Source organism: Solea senegalensis, linkage group LG7 (assembly GCF_019176455.1).
Source record: "Solea senegalensis isolate Sse05_10M linkage group LG7, IFAPA_SoseM_1, whole genome shotgun sequence".
Classification (NCBI taxonomy): Eukaryota; Metazoa; Chordata; class Actinopteri; order Pleuronectiformes; family Soleidae; genus Solea; species Solea senegalensis.
The window spans coordinates 6,896,767-6,917,606 of NC_058027.1; the positions used below are offsets into that span (position 1 = coordinate 6,896,767).

The window sequence follows — 20,840 nt, forward strand, 5'->3', positions numbered from 1 at the left end:
ATGTGATTGTCTTGCAATATATTTATTATCCGAGAATTGTCGTATCGTGATATTATTGGTATTGTGGACCATGTATCGCGAATGCATCGTGAGGTACACCACCACTATAAATACAGACCATTCACTATTTTATAAACTGTTGTGTTGTGTGGTACTCGAACAAGTGACTGGTCCTGGTTAGTGTAGAGCTCATGTGCATCAAATGAAATAAAATCAGTGACATTTTAACGTTACTTCACACAAAAAAGTCCTTGTCGAGTAAATTTAATGTAGATACTGATGAGGATGAGGAGGACTGGGCTGCAAACCTGAGACACCAGCTCTGGCTACTCTGCATTGGCCACAGCTATGGCCTCAATTCAGAAATATGTCTGCCTTGCCGCCAAATTGGTCCAGGAATAGTGGTTTTTGAAAAACTACAGTTGTGTTTACATTTACCAATTTTCATTGGTTTGATGTTTTGTGATCTAAATGGAGAGTTTGTCTCCAGTTACTGATCACTTTGACGGACTGTGCTCACTGTAATCACACACAAATCAAGTGATTAAACTTAAATCAGATAGGTAATATTTTATAAAAGTATATGTACAGTATATTTTGTAATAAAATACATTGAATTTTTTAAAATATAATAATAAATATTGCTTTGAAAACAAATGGAATCGTGTGTCAGCATTTCATTTTTCTCAATTATGGTTTTTACAATTCCTTATAACAGTGCATTATTTTCACCATGAAAGTTACTCAGTTCATGTAGAAGTTTGGTTACAAGAGCTCAACAACTGTTGAACTGCGGATCAAATTATTTGAGAAACGTTGACGTTAATGTGCTTTATATCCGGACAACCATGACATTTACTGCTATGTTTTTCTTCTGTTCTTGATCAGACCAATATGGTGGCGACGATGACGTAGTGTACGGAAGCCACTCATGCGCTGTGTTCATAGGAAATGTAGTTCTGCGACACTACAATCTCACAGGTCCCTGTGTCCAATCTTATTTTAATAGCTAACGAGTTAACAGTTTCGGTTAAATACAAATGTGTCAATTAACAGCGACCTCAGCCAGAAATAATTCACGTTAACTACAAAACAACTTACAACACAAAATCAAAGTAGGTTTAACATCAACATAACCTTGTGTAGAAGACATTTAAACTGAGCTGTTAATCATAAATTGTTAAAACACAACTGTTTGTTACAGGAAAATTACGAACGACCACAACTTCAATACACTTGACGCAGTGGGGCGGGTAATAACATGTGTATGAAAACTACAACTCCCATATCAAATCGATGAAGATGTTTAGGAAGTAATTGGGAGAAGAAACTAAAATGACACAGACGCTCTGATACTATATTAGGATAACAGAAGCACAGCTGCATTGTTGTTGAGTCATGGCGACATAATGGGTCTCGAGGAGGAACCGCGGACTTTGTGTGTTTCTTTGCTAAGGTTAGCAAAGTTGTGCTAGCTTTATCCCTCTGTGTTAACGTGGACGTGTATGCTTGTGACAGCTCGGAGGAATGTGAGGACTAACTTGGCTTCACATTCAGCAACCGGAGAGACTATTTTTAAGTTAACACTCACACTAAAATCAGTGATCCGAGAGCTAGTTGTTGGGCTTACCTCGCCGCAGTTACGTTAGCCTGCTCAATTTTAAGACGGTACAAGTTAATGAAATGGTGATCGGCTGCGTTTACATCAGCTATGTGGCAGAGGAGGAGGAGTGGAGCTGCTGCAGCACAACTACATGATTGTTCCTCTCTGCTCCCTCAGTCGTGGAGTGCAGTAAAGAGCCAGGACACTGTACATATTCCTCAGGTACTTGCCGTCTTCGAATTTGTTTATCATTCGTAATTGATGTAACTTGTTAAAACTAAGTAATCACTGTTTGGGATATTGACCTGTGTGTGTGTGTGTTTTCAGTTTGAGCGATGTGACTCATAGTTTTGCCATTACCTTCTTCGGATTTTATGGTATTATCTTCCGGTCAATTTACAAAACAGTGTAAACAGTCAATTTACAAGGTTTTTAGCTTCCCCGTATTATGTCATTTATATTTATTTAATACATGCACGCAAAATGTATGTAAAACATGTCAGAAATCTGTGTTGTTTGTGTTTAACTGCAGCTAACATGCATACTGTTGCACACTGCCTTTTCTCTCTGCCTTCTCTTCATCTTTAGTTAGTTTTAGTAGTGGTGTTTATTGGGAGTTGGCATCTACAATGTTGCATTACTGCATTTTAAAAAAAATATTTTGGATTCCTTACTGTACTTCCTGTCTTATCTTTTTGTCTTTGTTTATTGGTTTGGACTTGTTTTTTTTCCCCTTTTTTATATTTTTTTTCACAGCAGTTAGCATCTGTATTGTTGCATTACTACCCTCTTCTTTTCTGTCTCTTTCCTTTGGCTTGTAGAGTTCCTCTTTGGTGCTCCTCCTGAGTTGCTGTTCATCCACATAAAGAAGATCAGGCAATGGGAAGTGAAGAAAGCAGTAATACAACATCACAACAATCCTCATCTAGTGGGGCACTTAAGGGACAAGAGTAAGGCTGGGCAATATATTGATATTATATCTATATCGTGACACAAGACAAGATATCGTCTTGGATTTTAGATGTGATGTCTTTGCCTTTTTTAAAGGCTGTTGCATTGATAATCATATTTATTATATTGAATACATTTGTGAAATACACTAGCTATTATAAATTAAATTTGATATATATTGATTAAAAAAGTGCATGTAATCGACAAAATTACCTTTCGTTGTTTCTAACACACGCAATTAAATACTGTAAATACACTCTAAAATACAATGTATTTACAGTGTCACTGTCCTTTGAGAAGCACAAACATCTGAGTCATGAGTCAGATATTATTTATAAGCCCTATCGCCCAGCCTTACAGAAATATTGATTTATATTGTGATATATATACAAATTATATTTTTCAAAAAGTATATTGCGATAAGGTTTTTTCCCATATTGCCAAGCCCTGGAAGAAAGGAAAGAAATGATGGTTGATTAAATCCAGTTGAAGGCAGCAGTACAGCAATACCATGCACATCAACGGCCATAAAATACCACCACCAATTTTAACTGAGTTAACTATCTGTATCTATTCCATTGTGAGCCTCTTCTGAGCCTCTTCTCCTTCTGCTTATTCTATTACTTTTTCTTCTGTGTGAGTTACTCAGTGAGTGGTGGTGTCCAGTTGGCATCTGCAGTGCTGCACTACCATCCTCCTCCTCTTTCCTTTACCTCTTCTTCTGCTTCTATAACTATAATCCCAGAATCCTCCTTTTCCAGTCAAATTTGTAGTGCACAGCAGTGGTAGACAATAAATGTAGCCACTGTACTTCATCACATGATCTGGATCTGATTATTGCTCATTTAAACTACTATGCCACTAAATTAAAAATAAGAAAACACAAGTTTTAGCTATGGTAATTTGGTTGCAGCAATTAGATAAATGCAAGTAACCAATAATGATGCTACTACCTTTTATTCAACAGTGCGTGTAGCTCTGATTCAACAAAATAATAGGATAAAAGAATGTTTCACACATTATGCATCAATAATAGCTTTATAATGCTTTACATTCTACATTTATTTTAACTTCTCTTGTTGTAATGAATACATCTGTGGTTTCACTTGAGAACATTCAGGTTGTACAGTGTTTACTTTAGTTATTTAGTTTAATCATGTTTGTCTCCTGACCCTAAAGGTTAACACATTCATTCATGGTGTACAACTTTATCCTCCACATGAGGTTTGGGGGGTGGCTGGGGTCAATCCCAGCTGACACAGGTTGCCAGTCTATTGGCAGTCCATCGCCGGGCCAGGTCAACATATGATTTTATTTAATGTAATACCCATCCAAATTAAAGGAAATTGTGTGTGCGCGCGTATGTGCGCGTGTGCGCGTGTGTGCATGCGTTCTTGCATTTTCAACAGCCAAACAGTACAAAACAGTGGTGCTATTGATTTCAAGCAACAGTAGCAGAGTTGCTGCAGTCCAGTCATAGGAAACGTCACTCAGCTTGACTCATGCTCACAAAGGTGCATTCCAGCTTGCTTGTGATAAAGCAACATTCCAAGCAGAAACATGTACTGTCACAATAGGAAGTGGAACAGCAAGTGTTACTGGATTGTTGTCAGGTGAAATGTCTCTGTAAGTTGCTACGGAATACTCGCAGCAAGCAGTTGGACAGGACACAGGTGTGTATGCACAGCTGTTGTGTTAACTGTTCATCCACCACACCCAGCCACGAAGACTATTCCCTCTGTTGAGAAGCACAAGAAATCAGAAACAGATCATGACCCACATTAAAAAAAAAGTTGTATCTCGTAATAATCGGCGCTTAAGGGAATTTCCCATATTGTGTTAATGTAAGTCATGTGGCTCTGTGTCACTTGGAGGAAAAAAACATTTAATAAATATATATACTAGAGATTGGACAGTATTAAGATATTACTATAAGTTTTTTTGTCATCAATTTCCCTTAATGGGATAATCATGGATGTGGAAAATTGTTTTTTATATTAGGTGAGTGACTTGAAAATGCTAAATGAAAATGTCTAACTTGCCAACTTTCAGTCCTAGTGATTTATTTTTAAATGCCAAAAGGCGATCCTGTATATATGTAGTCATTCGAGGAACATGATTTATTATGGTCTTATTTAAGATTCTTGTTTTGTTTTTCACTTCAAAATGTTAATTTAATATATCCTTAGTACTGTTTTTGGTAACTTTTATGGTCATTTTGGTCATTTATTTGTAGCATTATTTGTAAATGACGCAATCCAGAAGGTTTTGCCCATTTCACCTGTGTTCTACATCTATATCAATTTATAAATCTGAAAAAAATATTTTTTGCAGTTGTATAAATTATTTCATTAATTCTTTCAGGATAATTGTGATGCACAATATTCATATCCCTTGCCAAATATGATTAATATGATATAATATAATTTTTTTTTATTAACAGAAACTCTTACAGGATATGAATGGTGTGTAGCAAGCATCTACAGTTTGTTACATTGAAAGATGTATTTTACAAAAGAAACATACACAAATATATAACCTTACAGACACACACCGTAAAGGGATGAAGATTTTTGATTTTTGAACATCAGAAGAACCAAAACTAAACAAAAATATAACACAAACTTTTCCCATCCCACCCCCACCCTCCTCCCTTGTATGGTTCTCAATTTCCTTTCACTTATGTACCTACACAGTCTATATATACAGCTTATACATACACGCATCTGTAAATATTCATATCCATACAAACACAGTACCCACAACAAATACGTCAATGAAATATGTCCTTTTTGAATATAAATTGTAGATCACGGCTCTTTGATACATTAAAAAAAAAAACTCTTATAATTGTTATTTGACCAAGTCATTGTTTAATGTATCATGCAACAGTACATTTGTTGAGCCTGGCTAGTCTTTCTCTTCAAACTGCTGTAGAAACATAGCAACTATCTATAATTACAACTGTCTCTCTTTCCCAGGTCTCATCATCTTGATCCACCTCCACACTCGAGTGAAGACAGAAGTAGAGGTTTGGATGCAGGGTGCATATTGGCTGCTATGCCTCAGCCTGGCAGGGGCATCTGCTGTCGTGAAGAAGGAGCAGGAGGCCCAGAATGCCCTCAAACATCATCAAAACAAGGTCGTCACAATTGGCCACAGCTGGGTGTCCAGCAACTGCAAGCAGCTGGTGGCACTCCTGCGTCGGAAGAATGTGGTCGTTAGGAAGCTGGCTGCTGCCACAGATGCTGTTGGAAAAGATCACACTCTTCCAGATTCCGAGAGGCTTTTCAAGGTATGAGACTAATCAGAAAAAAAAATTCATCCAGCAAAGGGTTTTTGTTTGAAGTGGAAGTTAATGATGTGTCTATGAGTTGTGTGTTTTGTTTTATGCCTCATCCCTCTGGTCCAGTGCATAATATGTTACACACAATTAGAGCTGCAACCAACAATTATTTTCGTAATCGATTAATCTGTCTATTATTTTCCCGATTAATCGAGTAATCGTTTTGTCCATAAAATGTCAGCAAACGTTAAAAAAAACTTGATCAGTGTTTGTCGAACCTGGAAATAATGATGTTCTCAAATGTCTTGTTTTTCCACAAACTAAAATGATTCACTTTGTTGAACAATGATTTCTTTGTTATATGGAGCAAAGAAACCAAGAAAATATTCACATTTAAGAAGCTGAAGCAAGTCTTGTTTTTAATAATGAAAAAAGCTTCAGACCGATTAATCGATTATCAAAATAGTTGACGATTAATTTAGTAATCGATTAATCAAGTAATTGTTTCAGTAATTGTTCTTTTTGGCCTAGCAAACGTAGTTTTTTTCACATGCTGTTGAGTTGGTCATACACAGCCTCTCTTATTGTGCAGCTCTCACAATAAGAGGAATAACTCAAAATATGCAGGGTGACAGAGAAAGCAAGTGATCCACTTTTCTATGTTGATAAATGCATTAAAATGAGAAAACATAATGGGACAAAAGAAATCAAGGGACATTTAGAATAGATAAAAATGTGCGATTAATTGCGAGTTAACTATGTCATTAGTGCAATTAATCATGATTATATATTTTAATCGTTTGACAGCACTAATACAAACCAAAAATTTAGAGACATTGCTCCGAAGAAGCTGGAATAAGAATATATTTTAATTTTTGTTCAAAATAGACGTGCAGAACTTTTCAGAACAAAATAAAAGATCATAAGAAAAATTACATCTTTTAAGATCATATTGAGCGGCTTCAGGAAAAGAGGATGTAAGGTATTTTACAGCTTAATGAATGACCAGAGTCGCTTTGTCTGTCTTTAGGTTCACACACTGGAGGTTTTTCAGAAAGAGCTGAATGACAGTGAAAACCTGGTGTTCCAAGCAATGTTCAGCCTGCAGAGGGCACTGCAGGGCGACTACAGAGATGTGGTGAACATGAAGGAGAGCAGCAGGCAGAGGCTGGAGGCCCTCAGGGAAGCAGCCATAAAGGTGAGGACACTGTGGTCACAAGCATTAAACCTCCTAAAAGGTTAAAACTAAAAAATATTAATTTAAGCAATAAAACAGAAAAAAAACCTTCATATCTAAGGAGCAGGGACCAAAACTGATTTATCATTAGGAAGGTTAAGTGTGTATGACACACAGCTACTGGGCTGATTAATGCAAATTGACATTCCAAAAGCGTTTTGACAACATTAAGTCAAAACCTTAGAATGAAGCCACCCCTAGCCTTCACTGCAGGAATGGTGTACTTTTCATTATAGGCCTTGTTGACTTCTGTGCTAACTTAGCATTAACGATTGTTACCATAAAGTTCATTTTGGTGTCAGATAGGGCTGGGCAATATATCGGTATTATATCTACATCTGTGCTGCACTGAAATAAAATAAGATTTTAACCATTAGAAAAAATAAGTCATATGGTAATCAGTCTTAATACGCATTGATAATCATCATAGTTCAGTTCTGTATTAGGACTAGGTTGTACAATCTCTTAGTGATTTGCACTCCTGAGGTGTAAGGTGGGTTGGAGCAGGCATCCGAGGGGTTTCCAGGTAGGAGTAATGCTACTGTTTATGGGGCAGAGGGGTTCAGGGCATCATCGGGGTCATCGGGTGGGCACCCTCCGTCTCTAGTGTGACAGGCCCACGACACCTCCAGAAGGCTCATCTGCAACACCTGGTGTCCCAGATGTGTCCCCCTCAGCTCTTAGCCCTTCTGTGCCACGAATGCTATTTTGAAGCCCAGGTGGCGTATTTCCTCTTCATCCAGAGCAATCAGCTCGCCTGCTTAGCTGTATCTGAGAGGGCTTTGATGGCTTGACGTTCCCAATTTCTTAAGCAGCCTGGTCACTGTTTATCCCACAAAGCCTCGGCAGCCAACTTCCACTGGTATGGGATGAGATGATGGAGGTAGGGCATTGATGGTCGTTCGCCTGGACTCCAGCACTTGGTTATGCCGCCAGGTGTACTGGCCTTGAGTCAGACTGGTCTTGCAGCCAACCAAGATATGCTTGAGGTCTGCTGGAGATGGACAGAGTGGACATGTTGCGTCTTCTCTGAACCATTGTTTAAGGTTACTGGGAGATGGCAGGACATTGCCCACAAGATGAAGATGAAGGTGATGTGAAATGCTTCCATACTCCACAGTTCCTTCCAAGAGAACTTCCTTCGTCAACTCCCTCCCATCTCATCCACTGCCCCTGTTTTGATTGAGCGACAGCTTTCGCGCATCTTGTTCATGCCAGCGCACCTCCTTAACAATCAGGCTGGGATGGTGCTGCCTTCTTCCAAGACGGTCTGCTTTCTCCAAGCCTCCAAAGCCAAAGCCTTCTCTCCCCTGTTGCACCAGGCCAACAATGTCGCTGTGCCTTAGGTCTCCTTTGCCTGCTGTGTTGCTTGTGGTCCATTTTTTCCCAGTTGCTGGAGTTGGAGCTGTCTGGGCTACACGTCACGGGATTCTGACAGTGTCATTTCCAGCCTTACTTTGGAGCACTTGAAACCCTCCATAAGACTGGACACAGGAAGCTCCAGAATGCCTGTTCCATACAGCCCAATGTTACTGAGACATCCCAGAAGACCCAGCATTTTTAACATATGAGCTGATCAATCTCTCCAGTTTTTCCACCTTCGAGATAGGGACTTCCTAGATGGTAAGAGGCCACATCAGCAGGAGAAGAAGTCTGAATTGGAGGCACCAGAGCTTTAACCTTCCAGGGAGCAGGAACCCTGTACCAGGATACTCTCCAGGCATGGGGGAATGGATGATGACCTCCATTACCATGGTGAAAACCAGAGGGGAGATGGTAAATCCTGCCATGATCCCTACTTCCAAGCACTGACATGCTGTGGTGTACTCCTCAGTTGTGAGGCATAGCTGGATGTCCTGAAATTAGGGTTTGACAAGAAAGGTGATAGCCTGTAGACCACAGGAGACTATGCGGAACAGAACCAAAGGCATTGGCGAGGTCCAAAAACACGACATAGAGATCTCTTCCCTCCTTTTGGGGTGGCTTGGATCTGATGCCATATCATGTTTGTGTGCTCCAAGAAACCAGAAAAACCTGAAATCCCTGCTTTCTGCACTGTTGTGTCGATGGATTTGTATTTATTATATTGAATAAATTTGTGAAATATGCAAAATATCACCCATCCATCCATCTTCTACGGCTTATTGTCCACAGGAGGGGGGTGTTGTGCCAAACTCAGCTGACACAGGGCGATAGGCGCCTTGGACAGTTCGCCAGTCCATCGCAAGGCCACATATAGAGACAAACAACCATTCAATTATTCAACCAGTCACTCTCACACCTACGGTAAATTTAGAGTGACCAATTTAGCTAATCCCCATATTACATGTTTTTGGACTGTGGGAGGAACCCAGAGAACCCAGAGAAAACCCACGCAAACAAGGGGAGAACATGCAAACTCCTTGCAGAAAGGCAGAAAGGCCCTTGTTCCAACTGGGGCTTGAACCTTCTTGCTGCAAAGGCAAGAGCGCTAACCACTACACCAACCGTGTGGCTCAATAGTATATATAGTGATTGAAAAAAATACATGGAATCGACAAAATTTAGAAAAGTCACTTAATAACACCCGTTTCATTTTAAGCCAAATTATTTGTGATATAGCACAATTTGACCATAATAGTCAGTTTTATTCTAAGTTGCACGGACGCAACCTGTCATCAGGAACAGATTAGATATGGCCTCCTTGTTTGATTTAAACAGTTTGTTTTTACAGTTTCATGTGTTTTTACACTTTGCACTCGTACTTTGTAACAACCATTACAAGACTAACGCGGATCGTCACAGTTTATTTTTCAAATGGTTTAAATCTTATTTCATGTTACCACTGTATGAGTAGAGCTTTGATCACTTAGCCCCTCCCATCAATTTATTTTTCTCCCTGTCACGCACGCAAACACACTCACACAAACAAATTGACAGCAGACACATCTGTATATTATTAGTCTTGAAAACATTATTGTGACATTCCTGTGTATTTCCATATAACCCCCACAGATCTGAGTTCACAAGATATACATCCAGAATGCATGTTAATATTAAGTGATGCTGTACCCCTGTGATCATATCACTCATGATGGATGTTAATCCATGTCTGATCAGGGCTTTGTTCCCCCCATTAGGTGGAGCAGGAGTATGTGGAGCTGGTGGCGGTAGAGAAACACCAGCAGGAAGCTGCTAAGAATGCTTTAGCCCAGAACCAGTCTCTGTCCATGCTGGACGAAATCCTGGAGGACGTCCGGAAGGCAGCAGACCGACTAGAGGAGGAGATCGATGAGCATGCCTTTGACAAAAACAAACAGGTCCACAAATAACAGTCTTTAAGTGTCATACATCTACACTTAGAAATTATATACATCACAGAAGAATAGAACAAGCACAAGTTTAAGTTGTTAAAAATTGGCCCACTGCTTAATTTTTATGGATCTCCCATCCTATACATGGTTAGGGTTGAAAAGTATGTAAGTATGAAAGTCAGAAATGTACAGATCCAGACACTCCATATATGAAGCATTACATTGTCTCCTTCAATATTCTTTTTTGTTATGTAGATGAAAGGAGTGAATGTCGAGGCAGTTTTGAGAGTGGAGGATGATGAGGAAAAAGGAGGGAAGAGGAATAATAAATCCAGGCAGAATGAAGAGGAGGATAACCTGGGACTGAGCATGCTCATCGATTCACAGAACAACCAGTATGTTCTGACCAAACCACGAGACTCCACTATCCCGAGAGCAGACCATCACTTCATCAAGGTTAGTTACTCGTTTGATGCAGGCTATATAAGAACATTTAATATTGGTTAGAGTGAGAGATTCCAGTTTTAAACACCACCAAACATGTGGGCTTTATTGCTTTGTACATGTGCAGGACCTGGTGTCAGTGGTGATGTTGTCCTTACCATGTGGCTGGATTTGCACTCTGGTTGGTCTTCCTCCAATGTTTGGATATATCGTCTGTGGGGTCCTGCTAGGTCCCTCTGGTCTAAACAGCATCAAGTGTGTGTGTGTGTGTGTGTGTGTGGTGTGTGTGCATAGCGTGTATAGCGTGTGTGCAGTGTTAAGCCTGGGACACCGCCCTCAGTCAATAACTGTCCATATCCCTGTTGGAGCAGTGTGTGCGGCACTATTAAGGATTCAGCCTGTTGGATCACTGTCGATATCTGTTGATAAGACAGATCACTGTGACTGATTTTACCTCTGAGCAAGGTGACCCATTCCCATTCTCAAATGTCACATGGAGCAATGAAAGCAGAAAATATTAATATTTAAGAGGCTGAAAATTCTGGAAGTTTGTTTTAAATAATACTAAAAATAATAATAATGATAATGATAATGATAATGATAAAAAAAAACTTTGTAAGTGAATTTGAGGATAAAGCAGTAGAAATTTGATGCATGATCACCTGGAGCGATTTTAAAGATTGCATATGTGATTATATTCTCAATAACGGAATATCCACCCGCTGATATGGAAAGTAATTCCCTCTCACGCACCTGCAGCGCATATGTGCTGGTTAGTCCTCAGCTGTAATTGATGTGGTGTGTGCAAGTGTACCACAAGTTCCAGTCTGAGGCAGCATTGCAGTTGGTTATTGTCACTGTCCAGTGGACTTTAAACACTAGTTCTGCAGCTCTGATTAACCTCTCTGCTGGTTGTTGATGTATATTTCTCTCTATGTTCCAGTCTATGGTCCAGGTGGAGACTCTTGGAGAGTTGGGTGTGTTTTTCACTCTTTTTGTGGTGGGGTTGGAGTTCTCACCTGAGCGCCTACGAAAGGTAAACAAAGGGATGTCAAATCATGATAACATTGTAGAATAATATCCTTTTCCTCTTGAAGTCATTATATGTTTTTATAGGTATACCAGTATACAAGTTGGAATGTGCTCTAAAATGTAAAAAACACCCACATAAAAGAATAATTGTAAAAATGAATCCTAAACGTCTCCAAAATTATTTAGTTCTTATCTTTGAGTAATGTCCCATTCTTCTATTAAACTTCATGGAAAGTTTAAACTCAGTACATTTTGCATAATCCTGCTAACGGACATTGATGCTGCTAAATTTTAGGAAATATTTTTTAGGAAACATCTTTTAAATTCATTTGTTCTCAAACCAGAAAAACAAAGTTATATTCATTGAACCCGTTAGGCACTAACGCTGTTAAAACCTGATATAGGTTCAAAGTCAACTCTTAGGACCAGTTGATTACAGGCATGGTCACTTCCCTGCAAAGATGCATAGATGTTCTATAGTCAGTGTCTGCAGAAGTTACCAAGAATATTTTGTGACGAATTATAGAATTTAGTGTCGACTGTACACAGAGGGATGCAGCAGTGCTCTACCCTGGCCACTCTGAAATTTAAACAAAACCTTTTTCATTTTGCTATGTTGAATCCCTCTGGTCTAATACATATGAGGTTTGGTCCAAAGGGTTTAAGGAGCCCCTGGCCCTAAAACTTCAAACATAGCTTTTTGGAAAGTCACTTAAGCATTCACAAAGGGACAACCTGAAATAGATGAATAAAATGAAATGTCTATAAAGAGACGATGCCAACAGATGTCGTTTTATGTTTCTTGTGAGTTCTGTTGGGTGGAGTTGGTTGACTCTTTGGCATTTGATTTGCATTTGTATTTGGGTCATGTCAACCTCAACTGTCATGAATCGACTTCATTTCCATGTCTATTTTCAGTATTTTCTGCCTTGTACCTTGTCGTCACATTACTTTCTTTAAAATAAAGTAAATATTCATATCATTTTAATGCTAATTTTAAAAGGAATATTAAACCTTTTAATTAAAACTACCTGTGTTTCTGAGCGTTACCTTTTTTTAATTTCCATACTTTTGAGTTAGTATGGTAAAGTGGATTTTTGTCACTTACATTTCTGTGGATTTGTGTGTGTGTGCGCGTGTGTGTGTGTGTGTGCACGTGCACGTGTGCGTAGGTATGGAAGACGTCCATTCAGGGCTCGTGCTACCTGAGTCTGCTGATGGTGGGAGCCGGTTTGTTGTGGGGACAAGTGTTGCATATTCGACCCACGCAGACGGTCTTCATTTCCACATGTCTGTCCCTGTCCAGCACTCCACTGGTGTCCCGCTTTCTTGCAGGAGGAAGCAGAGGAGACAAGGAAGGTATGCCGCTGCTGTCGTCATTAAACGTGACTCGCAAAGCAACAATGCCTTGTTGTAAATAAAACTGTCAATAAAACAGTGCTTGGCCACCACAAGCCAGTTATTTGAAGCCACAAGCAAGTAAACTTTTGCTTTAGGTCCAATCTCAATCTAAGAAACTAAGAAAACCCCTTCCCCCCACTCCTCTCCAAAGAAAACCAGAATTCAAAATTCAGTTGAACAAAGTGTAGCAGTTTAATTTCAGAGCAGAGCAATGCTTAAATAACAAACATAACTTCTAAATGAATCTAATCTAACCTTCAACAAAGAAAACATGAAATAAATGACAAACACCTTACCTAAACTCCCTAACTTAAAAACAGTACTGTAGAAAAGAAAACGTGAAACAAAAATGGCTTCTCTATCCTACAACTGCTAGCTTTAAAGTAAAGAAACACACACACACAAAGTCTACCTGGAATCTAGACAAGCCCTAATGGCATGAACTTATTTGTAGGTGTACCGCAAACAGCACAATTTAAATAAGAACAATAGCAACTGCAATTGCAAAAATACCTTGTCCACAATAGTCCAATAGTCCCAACTTAGCTTCTGCAAAACAAACTTATCCACAACTATCTATCAGTACAAACATCCGTTCAAATGTGAATACACAGACTGTGGCAGGAAAAAAGCCCATTGATTCAGAAAATAATAAATGTTGAAATGAATCAGATATGAATCAGATATGAATCTGATATGCGCATTTGTATCTACAATGTAAGCAAACAGATCAGTCAAAGAGTGCGAGGCCTGCACCTATGTTCACGCATGTCAGTGCCCGATCGGTTCTACACATGCGTACAACTGAACACTATCAGGTTAGGGTCAGGGTTTGTTTTACAACACTTTTACAATTTGTTCTACGCATGTACAAGACTTATGTTAAACGTTGCGAGACTAGGAAAGTGTGGCTGTTGGGGACATCATCACAGTGTGAGCACGAAAAACAAAGGAACCTAAAAATTATTAATATGGATGTAGTTTAAAAAAAATAACAGAATGTGGTCACAAAGAAAAAGAAACTCATCAATAAGAGAAATTAAATTTCCAACCAGGGAATAAAATGTAATGACAATGTAGTTTCCCCAGGAATGACTAAAAATCGGTGTGTTCTTGTGTATGAGACAGGTGACTTGGACTACAGCAGTGTTCTTCTCGGGATGTTGGTGATGCAGGACGTTCAGCTCGGCCTCTTCATTGCTGTCATGCCAACTCTAATCCAGGCACAGGGTGGAGAGTTGGACAGGTCACATAGCCTTTCTTGTTCATGTTTGTGTCCTCTCCTCTCAAAACATTCATACAGTGTACTGTATATATACTGTATATAGACTACTGCTTTGTTAATGTGTTGCTCCCTCATTGCTCCACAGCCTCTTGTTAGGAAGTGTCCATGTGCTGTACCTGCTGGCTCAGGTCCTAGCATCTCTGGCTGCTGTGCTGCTGCTGTGTTTGCTGCTTAAATCTTCCCTGATTGGCCCTTTTTATAAGAAATTGCACGCTGAGAGTAAAGGCAACAAGGAGATCCTGGTGCTGGGGATGGCAGCCTTTGTCTTTTTCATGCTGACGGTTCGCCCTTTATTCCTTTTTAAAAATGTCTGACCAGTCTGTTTTTTTTAAAGAAGCTGCTTGTGTTTATTTTTCTCTTTCTGGCTTGTTCTTTAGGTTACTGATTTTCTAGACGTTTCAATGGAGCTGGGCTGTTTCTTGGCTGGAGCTCTGCTGTCGACGCAAGGTCACATGGTCACCACGGAGGTCATTGGATGTATCGAGCCAATCAGAGACTTCCTCACCATCATCTTCTTTGCCTCTATTGGTCAGATCTTAGCACTTTTGTCACATCACCCCGGGATTCTACTGAATGCGTATTGCGGCATGTCGTGTCTGCGTTGCAGGGCAACAGTAGCCCAACGGTAGAGCCAGTCGACTTTCAACTCGAAGGTTGTGAGTTCTATATCCCGATGTGTCCTTGGGCAAGACACTCAACCACATTCACACATTCTGCGTAAGCAATGGTTTGCCGGAGCAACGGCACAGCCGTTACACGATCAGTGGAAGCTGACACGTTGACTAAAGTGGATCCGAATCACTTCCGATGCCGCAACGGATACGCAACACGATGTACGCGTTCAGTGGAATCCCAGGGTCAGGCTTTGTTCAGACTGCAGGCAAATCAGATTTTTTTTCTCTCACATCAGGAAAACTGTGAGCACTCTTAAGTTAAAGTGATCAAATCCGATTTGTGTGTCTGGACACACTACTTTGGTAACAGCATTGGCTTACCCACATTGAATGGCTTTCAAACACAGGAAAAATTGGAGGTGTTTCGTCTGAGCGTGTTCATGTCACTGACTTTTTCTTGTGTAAGGAAGTAAAGTTCTAACTGTAGCTACCTCTGTATTCTTCCAATTGATTGCAACACAATATTTAGCATGTACTAAGAGTTAATATCTTTCTACTTGAACCAGAAATTCTAGACTTGTGTGGCAGAAGTCCAAGAATAAATACATGAGTGCAGACCAGCAGCTCAACACCAATAATTTAAGATATATTTTGTACAACTTTTTCCCAGAAATTTTTCATTTTAAGGCTGTAACAGAGACAATGAAATACCTTCTTCTAAACTGCATTAAACCACAGGATTATTATCATCAGAACAAAGATGAAGGTAGGCCTGTACTCTTAATCCATTTAATCTATAACAATTTAAATCAAGTTTTGATAGTCTGGCTTTGTGCGTTTATTATAAACTCGCCCCATTCACCCTCGTAAATGTCAATCTGCAAATCATGAGACCAAAAGATGCACTGAAAGAAAAGTTGATGTGCGTCCAGAAACACAGATTTTACTATCCGGACTTATATTAATGTGGATAAAATCTGGAAAGGCAAGAAATGTGAATTTTGCTGACTGTCTGAACAAGGCCATAGACGTTTTCAATACTTACAGTGAGACTTGTGGTGTATTTCCACCAGCTCAACTCGACTCGGCACAGTTAAGTTGCGTTTCCACTAGCCATAGTACCTGGTACCAGAGTGCCGTCACGGGAAGAGATGTGCAACACAAGAATCAAGCCGAGCAATGCTGAACTGTAAATCGTAAACAATTTAAAAGTCATTTAAAAAGACTTCAAAAAGACTTAACAATTCTAAAAACATGGGTTAATCTCCAACAATACCAGGCAAATGTCTAAAATCTCAATATTTAACAGAAGAGTCTGGTATTTAGTGACAGCACTGCTGATCGAACCCCTGCTGCTGTATTTCAGTCCAGTGACTGTGTCAGACAGACTCTGTGATCCGGTCATGGAGGAAGTGCTGAACAAATTTTTTTAATGAACTGATTCTAATGATTCAGATACACTGAGTAGGTACTATTTTGTAGTGGAAAACCAACCTAAACCACGCCATGCCGAGGCGAGCTGGGACCATAGGTGGAAAAGGGACTTTGGCTCATTGTGTGTGTTGTGATGTTACAGGTCTTCATGTGTTCCCGACGTTCGTGCTGTATGAGCTCACCATCCTGCTGGTGCTAACACTCTCACTTGTCATCATGAAGGTACTTCATCTTTGTCACCTTTGAAAAATAGAAAAATAAGCTATGAGGTAATCTAAAAACAATATAAGCAAATAGGGCTAGGCTATATATCGTACATATATTATACTCTGTCTATATTGTGACATGATACAAGATATGGTCTTAGATTTTGGATATTGTCATATTGTGATAAGGTATCTCTGATCACTTCCTGGTTTTAAAGGCTGTTGCATTGATAATCACCGTGTTTATTAGTGAACCACACTAAATATCATTTAAATATTTATATATTTTGGTTAAAAAAAAATACATCTAATCGACATATTTTTAAAAAATCATTTTAATTCTAAGTCTTATTACTTGTGTTATTTATACCCCATGTTTATAGTCAAGCTCTCACATACCCTTCATTTAACATTAAATAGCCAAAGAAATAAACCAGTTATTAGCTGAAATGAAAGGTTATAACTGTATTTAAGTATGTAATACAGATCATAAACAGTTTATTTACAGTGTGTTGTCATTCTTACTCTTTGAGAAGCACCAACATCTGAAAAGAAAGGAGCATCAGGAGAGTTAATGCATATGAATATTGCACATGTATTATTGTACCAAGTGTTGTATAATTGTATAATTGTTTTCCTCCAGTTTCTCATGGCCGTGCTGGTGCTGACAGTATTATTGCCTCCGGGCTCTCGACACATACGGTGGATCGTCTCAGCTGGCCTTGCGCAGGTCAGCGAGTTCTCCTTCGTCCTGGGCAGCCGTGCACGTAGAGCTGGCATCATTTCTAGAGAGGTCAGTGTTGACCAGTCATACAAGTCAATTATTAATCAAATAATCGATCACTAATGATTTTGATATTTTTTGTTTTGCCACCTCAAGACTACATCCACTTTTCATATAAAATAGTCCATGAGATAAGCTCTGGGATTAACTGATTTTCCTGGTCGAAGGTTGGCGTGACCTCAAAAATGTTTTCTTTGTTTTTCTCAGTGTAAAATCATTTTGAATTTGGTACGTAGGTTTTCTTGGACTCGCATTTAAATTGATTAGAATTTGATGGTCAAACTTCACAGGTCTAGTTAATTGTGATGGCAGTGGTGGATCAGTGGTAGCGCAAGACGTCTTTCAAGTGGAAGGTTGTAGATTTGATTCCTGGCTTTGCTAGTTTACCTGCCAATGTGTCTGATGTGTCCTTGTGCAACGTTGCTCCTATGGCTGGGCTGGCAGAGTGTAAATGGGTGATGTGTGATAGAAAACTGCATATAGATACACTGTATGAATGTGTGAGGGAATGGGTGTGAATGGATGAATGGAAAAACTGTGTAAAGCAGCTTTGAGTGACTAGAAAAGCATATATAAATTTAGAGCGTTTAATATGACCTTATGGATCATTCGTTGGATCTCGTGAGCACCAGGTCTCAAGCACATGGTGGTGGTACTGTGTAGATCTCAGCAAAAAGATTTCTAAGATAATATTATGGTTAACATCTGTGTCCCTATCTGCTCAGGTTTACCTGCTGGTTCTTAGTGTCACCACTCTCAGTTTGCTGCTGGCTCCAGTGCTGTGGAGAGTGACCACACACAGATGGGTTCTGCGAGCTGACCACAAAAGTCCCATCACCAGACGGTCTTCAGAGCTTCCTCCATAGTGAAGCTGCAGCATCGTCATGAGCAGTGGACGTTAACTCTTATTTACCACTTCCCCTAATCTTCTTCTTGATTTAAGAGACTTACATCTCTCATTTCAAGGTTATCATCATCAGCTACATTTTCACCAGAGGTTCTTAACAGATGCCTTCATCAGATTGCTGCTTGAAGGGATATTTTCATAAAGCACAGATGCAGAAGGTACACTTAGACCATTTTTACAATAAGAGGTCACTCGACACATAACACACATGAATCCCATTACTCTTCTCACAAACCAGCTTTAAAGCTATAGTGTATAACATTTGAATATAAACAAATTGTTAAATTCAAACCATTGTCAAAGTTTACACAATGTTTCGTTTTTTGTTTACCTTTATTTAACCAGGCAGGACAGATGAGGGAGAGGGGAAAAGGGGCAAATAATAGTTAACATCGTTTCTGTTCATAAAGACCAGAGATGGAATAATAACATCAACAACAGTCAGCAAAAGTTTAATGGAGAGCACAAAAATCTAGATTTCCTTTCAGCTCAGATTCTTTTAATGCACTAAAATGATAGAAAACTCTTCTCTGTACTTCTGTTATTGTTTTTCTTTTACCAAACATTCACCTTTGCACTTTGAACCTTAAGTTGGTCTTTTCTGTGAAGCACATGGACCAAATCTGAGGTATTGAACTCCACCTCCCGACACTGCTCTTTATTCCAGCTGGTGAACACAATAACAAATCGCAAACAATAGGGCTGAACAATTAATCCTTTTTCAAATCCAAAATGCAGTTGGTTATTATGCAATCAAATGCTGCACTTTAATAGTAATATATATTTTTTTATTGTTATATTTTTTTTTTAGGTCAATTGAAAAAGCAATACATAAGAGTTTGAAAGAGTTCACGCTCTCATACTTGGATTATAGTTAAGTTTATTCTATTTTTACTTTTTTATTTTAAATTCTATAACACGGATAATATTTACACTACACTACAACAACGTTATCTTTAGCTGGTAGACTCCAGTGTTGAATGTTTGTCACAAAGCCAGATTGTGTCCATTTGTTTCCCTCCAGACTCTTCCAGTGACTCTCTTGAGTAAGATGAAGGGAAGTTAATCATGAAGTTCTCTCTGGCTGTTTCCAAACTTAAGTTTTGGGGATTCAAGGAGTGCAGTGACCTCTGACAGTTTGAATCCAGGGTCCACTAATCATTTTTGTTTACTATAACGGAACAGCTTTTAGAGTTTTTACCTCAATTCAAAATTAGCTTATCAAAATGAAGTGCAAACCGTTTATGTGCTGTTATTTAATAGATCATACTGCTGCACATTCAGGTACAATAAGAAACATGGGATCTGCCATTAATTCACTTGCACTGTTTTCCTACTGAATGTCAAATTGTGTGCCTGCTCCAGAGGAAACACTCTGTCTCACTGAGAGGAATCGCACTGTCATGTCTCCTGCTGTAAAATGTTCTTGTTTAAACATTCAAATGTTACACTTTCATATTGTCTTCACATGTTTCCTGCAGTAGGTTAACAAGGAAGGTGCTTGAGTTTACATGTATGTGTGCTGGAGGTAGTGACTGTCAAAAATAAATGATGTTTCAGTCAAAATGTTCATGTATAATTAAATTGTATATATCACTCCATTTATGTATTTATTTAAAAAAATGTAAACAAATAATAGTACTTTTTTTTAATTCCAATACTATTTGGCTTGTGATGCTTAAACGTGATGCCTTCTCCCAATGGCACTTCATAGGTTGTTACAATTTTAATGCTGCTGCATGAATGTTGATGGCACACATAACACCCATATCGGAGTCCCTGCACTGGCTACTTTCGAGTCCATTTTAAAATAATTGTACTGGTTTTCAAAGCTCTTTATGCTCTTGATCCTCATATTTTTTTTGTTTCCAACCGATCAGGTCCTCTGATAATCACCTTTTCATGATTATATGTATATATATATATATATGTACATACATGTACATGTATATGTACATACATGTACATGTATATGTACATACATATATACATATGTATGTGTATAAACATATATGTATGTATATACATATATATGTATGTATATGTACATATATATGTATATACTTCCCATCTGTAGTGTGTGTGTGTGTGTGTGTGTGCGCTCTGTAAGCTGATCATCTACTAACTGTGCAGTCAGCAGATTTAGAAACTCGATCACCACCGTCGTCATCTTCTTAGTGAGAGTCCAGCACTCCACTGACTGTAGTAGATGCTTCGAGACACACTGCTTTATCTTTCTGAGATCATGCTTGTGCATAATTATTGTACATTTACACAATTCATGAAACAAACTTTATTGTTTCATTTAGACGTACAGTGTTTGTCATGGTCTTGTTGGGCACAATTAATCTCAGGAACATACA

General features: G+C 39.0%; 1 protein-coding gene across 2 annotated transcripts; it reads left to right on the forward strand.

The window, feature by feature from the left end:
• Positions 1 to 1,300: 1,300 nt before the first annotated feature.
• tmco3 (transmembrane and coiled-coil domains 3) lies at positions 1,301 to 20,073 on the forward strand. 2 transcript variants are annotated; one of them, XM_044030937.1, is made up of 15 exons: positions 1,301 to 1,825; positions 2,425 to 2,553; positions 5,536 to 5,849; positions 6,871 to 7,038; positions 10,197 to 10,376; positions 10,626 to 10,826; positions 10,942 to 11,068; positions 11,756 to 11,850; positions 13,019 to 13,205; positions 14,376 to 14,493; positions 14,618 to 14,813; positions 14,910 to 15,060; positions 16,723 to 16,802; positions 17,430 to 17,579; positions 18,296 to 20,073. In XM_044030937.1, the coding sequence occupies exons 3-15, from the start codon at positions 5,592 to 5,594 to the stop codon at positions 18,434 to 18,436; spliced, it is 2,052 nt and encodes a 683-aa protein (XP_043886872.1). In that variant the 5' UTR covers positions 1,301 to 1,825; positions 2,425 to 2,553; positions 5,536 to 5,591; the 3' UTR covers positions 18,437 to 20,073. The 2 variants fall into 2 exon arrangements, with proteins under 2 accessions (XP_043886872.1, XP_043886873.1); XM_044030938.1 differs by lacking the exon at positions 2,425 to 2,553.
• Positions 20,074 to 20,840: the final 767 nt, after the last annotated feature.